This window comes from Trypanosoma cruzi, genomic scaffold (genome assembly GCF_000209065.1).
Source record: "Trypanosoma cruzi strain CL Brener 1047053516493 genomic scaffold, whole genome shotgun sequence".
Lineage (NCBI taxonomy): Eukaryota > Euglenozoa > Kinetoplastea > Trypanosomatida > Trypanosomatidae > Trypanosoma > Trypanosoma cruzi.
In genome coordinates this window covers 3,135-7,658 of record NW_001849065.1, presented here as the reverse complement: position 1 = coordinate 7,658, position 4,524 = coordinate 3,135, and the positions used below count along the sequence as shown (strand labels likewise).

The window sequence follows — 4,524 nt, the reverse complement described above, 5'->3', positions numbered from 1 at the left end:
GGTTCATTGATTTAACTCTACTTTCGCACGAGACAAGCCGAGATTTGTATTCGCTGTCATCAAAGATGTAGCGAAGAAGTGGTCCCACTTTATCCATGCGATCCTTCACCTTCTTCCAGTAGTCCGCTTCTTCCTCCTCAAGCTGCCGATTGTGCTTCATCCAAATGCACATTGCCCTCACATCGCTCTCGTCAGGGCAATTAATTATGATTTTTTTCGCTCGCACCAGCTTCGCCCACGATTCGTAGTTGTTTTTGTTTGGCGGTGTCACCACAATCATGCCCCATCCCTTGCAAGGCAAAGCAGTAGACGTTTGATGACCCTTCAATGCCACGTCGTAGATAATATACCCCTTCAACCCACGATCAGAAAACTCGTCCAAAATATCCACGATATTAGACGCCGCACTGTATTTTTCCACCGTTTTGGTGGTCTTGTCAAAAAGAAATTTTCGATTCCCAATAAAGTACGCAACCATTTGCAGTCGCTCCACATCGTAGTGCAGCAGCTGGTAGAGAAGGTACGAGCCGGCAGCCATCGACTTCCCGATCCCTGGCGTCCCAATCAACACAAACGGATCAGGCGAAATTTTGTTCTTACCGTGACTGCTGAACCACTCGGTGAGACCGCCCTTGACGGTCTGCCACACTCGATCCACCTCGCAGTTCACATAGCAGTCAGGAATAAGTTCATTCAGCCCTTGTCCCCACGTGTACGGCCATCCCTTGTCCGAGGCGAGCACCATCAGCCTGGGACGCACTGCACCGGATTGCTCCACACCGTCATTCTTTTCAAAAGTTTTGCCAACCGCCCTGTACGTCCATGACTGCTGTGCTTCCCCTTCCCTCACATACATTCCCGTCCCCTCGCCAACAGGAACCTCCACGACACAATGCCACCTCGCATTGTACACAGACTCGTAGCATCCCTCCAGTTTCATCGGTGCACTCATCGTCATTGTTGGCTTCCTCGCTTCATGAAGTGCTGCATCCAATGTGTTTTTATTGTTGTCTCGAGCACCTGCTTTTACCTCCTCGGCAGCTAATGACCACCTCAGTAGATTGTTGACACCTTTCTCGTGAAGCCTGCGTACATCCTCTTCCATATCCATTTCATCCCTCACAGCCCCTTCCATCCCCGCATAAGCATCGGCTGCCTGTATTTCGCCCAATACTCCCGCTTCGCGGATATACCTCGTGGGATCACTGATAAAATTCCTCAGTAAGACATTCCGATTGGCACGCAAAATGCCTCTGCCTTCCATTTCCAGCGTAAGAAAATCATTCAGCTTTATTTTCATGACGCGAACTCTTCCTCTAAACAACAAATCTTCGATCTTAGCAAATAAGTTAAATATTACTTGTTGCTTGTCCCGCCTTGCCCTTTCTTCTGCCTCGCGGCGTTCTTCTCTCAGTACCTGAGTGAGAACTCTGTTTAGATTTCTCCTTGCAAGTGGAGCGACCGTATCCTTTCCTTCATAGTCCCTCCATTGATCGAGAAAGTACACACCCTCGTGGTGAAGCTTATAAACAGCCTCCCATAGTATTTTCCTTTCCTCCAGCTCCCTTTTCAGCTCTTGGTACGCAGCTAAATTAAGAATCTCTTCAAGAAGCTGCTGGTCTTGTACGTAAGCATCTGGATCCTGAACAAACGCCTCCATCGTCACGTTGTGGTCTTCATCAACAGCCGCCGTGTCGCCCAAGTTGCTCCGAAGGAAATCGTTCAGCCTCATTTTGTACCTGAGAGTGTTTCCCTCCAGCAGGAAGTCCTTTAAGGTGCTTCTCATGGTCCACTGCGGTCGACGCGTTTCCTCCACTCTTCTGCGAGTCGCAGAGGAGTGATCTGTGTCACCCTCAAAGTCCGACCTCGCTCTCCTCCGATATCCCTGCGGGACAGTAGGCGCTTGAATTTCCTCATTATCGTAAAGTCCTTCCTCGGGCCTTCCAGACATTGTTTCTCCTTGTTTTCTTAGTTGGATTGAGTTAGATCTAAACAATAACCACCCAAAGAAAGGTATGAGAGGGATAAAAAATGCACATACATGACAGAGAGCCACAGCAATTCAGTCACCCATACAGGGTGGAGTAAATATTGAGCTCGAGTAATCTTCTTGACCGCTGGCCGGATCCTGAAGTTATGTAAAGAAACCAGACAACATAGGAAAAGGGGCAACACATAGGAAGTTAATTTACCACATGTTTTCTCCTGATACTATATATATGTATATATTCTTTTGGCCGCTCACGCAGCCTTTTGTACTCAGATAGGATCTAATATATTTACTGACGAAATGGCAGACTTTGTGGTCCTCCAACCGCAAGAACCCACCGCATGGTGGGAATCAAAAGTGGGTGGGTGGAATGGTAAAAATAAAAAGCATCTAGCCTCTATCGGTTCCCTGCTGTCCCCCTAAAGTCGTGTACTTCCCAATATATTCATACGGTAGAAAGCACCAAAAAGAAATGCATTCAATTATCAGGATCTACGCACATTCATTAAGTATGCCAGACCTCCCGCGATCATTCTCTTCACAAGCTCCTAGAAAAAATTATATGGAGAGATATAAATGCGAAAATAAGCATCAATAAAAATAAAGTAACTTTTTGATACTCATACCCACACCGATATCGCTATACATTGATCGATGCTTATCTTCTTGTTTATATGGATACATCCCTTCTCTCCCCTCCAAATTGACAGATTGCTTGGTTTCTTGGTTTATGGAATTGCTACTTTATTGGCCGCATATGTATATAGATGGGCATGTAAATATCGGTATTAATATCTATTCAGTGCTGTTGATATATATTGCTACTATCCCTCGTGTCTGCTCAAACAAATACGAAGACTCACACGCCAGCCGCCATCGCAGAGCACGTCCGCCCAATGATCGGAGATCTAAAAGAAAGCCCCGGCACCCGAAGTGGGAGCCGCAGCGGAGTAAATGCAGAATTGCCTCTTCGCACAGTTCAAATCGGCCGGTTCTCACAATTTCCGGTCAATGCCGTGGCGCGCCGTGCGGTAGCGGGTCAGTCAGTCACTGCTGTGGCACTGAAACACGCATGTTGGACGGCGAAGCTCAGCCGGTGGTGATCCCATTGGGCTGTCGTCGCCGGGCAACGTGCGTCTTCTCGGCGGTCTGGCCCCTCTGCTGTCGTGAAATCGGCGACAGCGTGACGTTCACCAACGCATGTGTGCCTGCCATTTTAGGCACGCGGTGCACTTTTTCTCGGTGGAATTCTCCTGCGCGAAGGCGGGCTTTCTGTGATGTTCTTCATGCGGAGGTTCGAGCCTTGCAGCGCGTGGTTATTTAATCTCCATTTTTAGTATCCGGAATTTCTTGCTTTCGGGTGTTTGTGCCGGGTGTGGGTGGTCAATCCCCGGCATTGCCCGCCTGTCCGTCACATTAAAAGCGTTTACAAAGTGCTTCCCTCTTCGGTGCCGACCATGGCTCTGTTCTGGAGCGTTCGTGTGCTCTTATGCAGAATAGTGGTCCCGCTTTCGCTTGAACCCTCAATTCAAAGTACGTGCATTCCAGCGCGGTGCATGCCGTCACACCGCCATATTCCTGGCAACGCCCCCTATTTGTCGGGGGAACTCTTGCTTGTGTAAGTGCCGAAGATGAAACACGATTCCGGCTTGCCTTTCGTGCGACGCCGTGCGGAAAATGCATGAAATTGACTTCGGCCCGGGCCGTGCGGTCTGCAGCGGAGGCGCGATCGGCGTGCCGTCCCTCGCTCTCGTCCCCGCTCAAGTGGCGGGTGGTGGTTCCAGTGGGATTTATGGCGGTTCCTACTCACCAGGAGAAATTAGAATTCCCGCAGCTCCTTGGAGAACGCGTCATGCCCTGAGCGTCAACCATGTGCGCCACAACACCAGTGCGGCAGCTGCAGTGCCTTCCGCACACCGGGCAGTCTGCCGGGCGTCGGATCGTGGCGGGGTGAGGTCCAGCGGGAGAAGGCGGCGTTTCCGTGCGAAGTTCTTTGCGTGCCTGCTGTGCGGGATCCGAGCCGCACCAACAGCATGTGCGTGGGATGGCGGGTTGCAGTGGCCGTAGCAGCCATCCGTATTTGTGCGAAACTCCGCTGCGGAGGCGGGCCAGTGCGGCCTCTTCCCCACGAGTGAGGGTGGCGTCCGTGCGCGTGGGTTCCCAGTCGCCTCTTACGGCGGAGCGGCGAGCCTCTGGCTTGAGCTGTCGGGCACGAATAATACTTTTGGCCAATGCGACGATGCCGGTGGTCCATGTGTCTGTGAGCTGTGAGAGGTCAGACGCCTTCTCGGATTTCGCACCACAAGCTTCGTTCCTGGACACGCCGCAGTGGCCAAGGACAAGCTGCATCCGTGTGCACGCTCCTCGGCGCTGCGGGCAAGAAAAAAGGGTACGTCCACAATGTGAGTCACCAGGTGATCCAGAACCGTCGACGTCTGCTCGCGTGCTTCCACAGTTCGACGAGTAGGTGCATGGGCGCACGCTGCCGTGGAAAAAGTCCCGGTAAATATCGTACTCTCCATGTACGCCACATC

The 4,524-nt window shown here is 51.2% G+C and overlaps 1 protein-coding gene across 1 annotated transcript, besides 2 other annotated features; it reads right to left on the bottom strand.

Annotated features, from left to right (window-relative positions):
• Tc00.1047053509865.9 (retrotransposon hot spot (RHS) protein, putative) lies at positions 1-1,951 on the bottom strand (the record flags this gene model as incomplete). Its single annotated transcript, XM_798352.1, has 1 exon — positions 1-1,951. A coding segment is annotated over one exon (1,951 nt), but the record flags the coding sequence as incomplete, so codon positions are not given.
• Positions 1-4,524: a sequence feature (heterozygous, non-Esmeraldo-like haplotype).
• Positions 2,101-2,540: a mobile genetic element.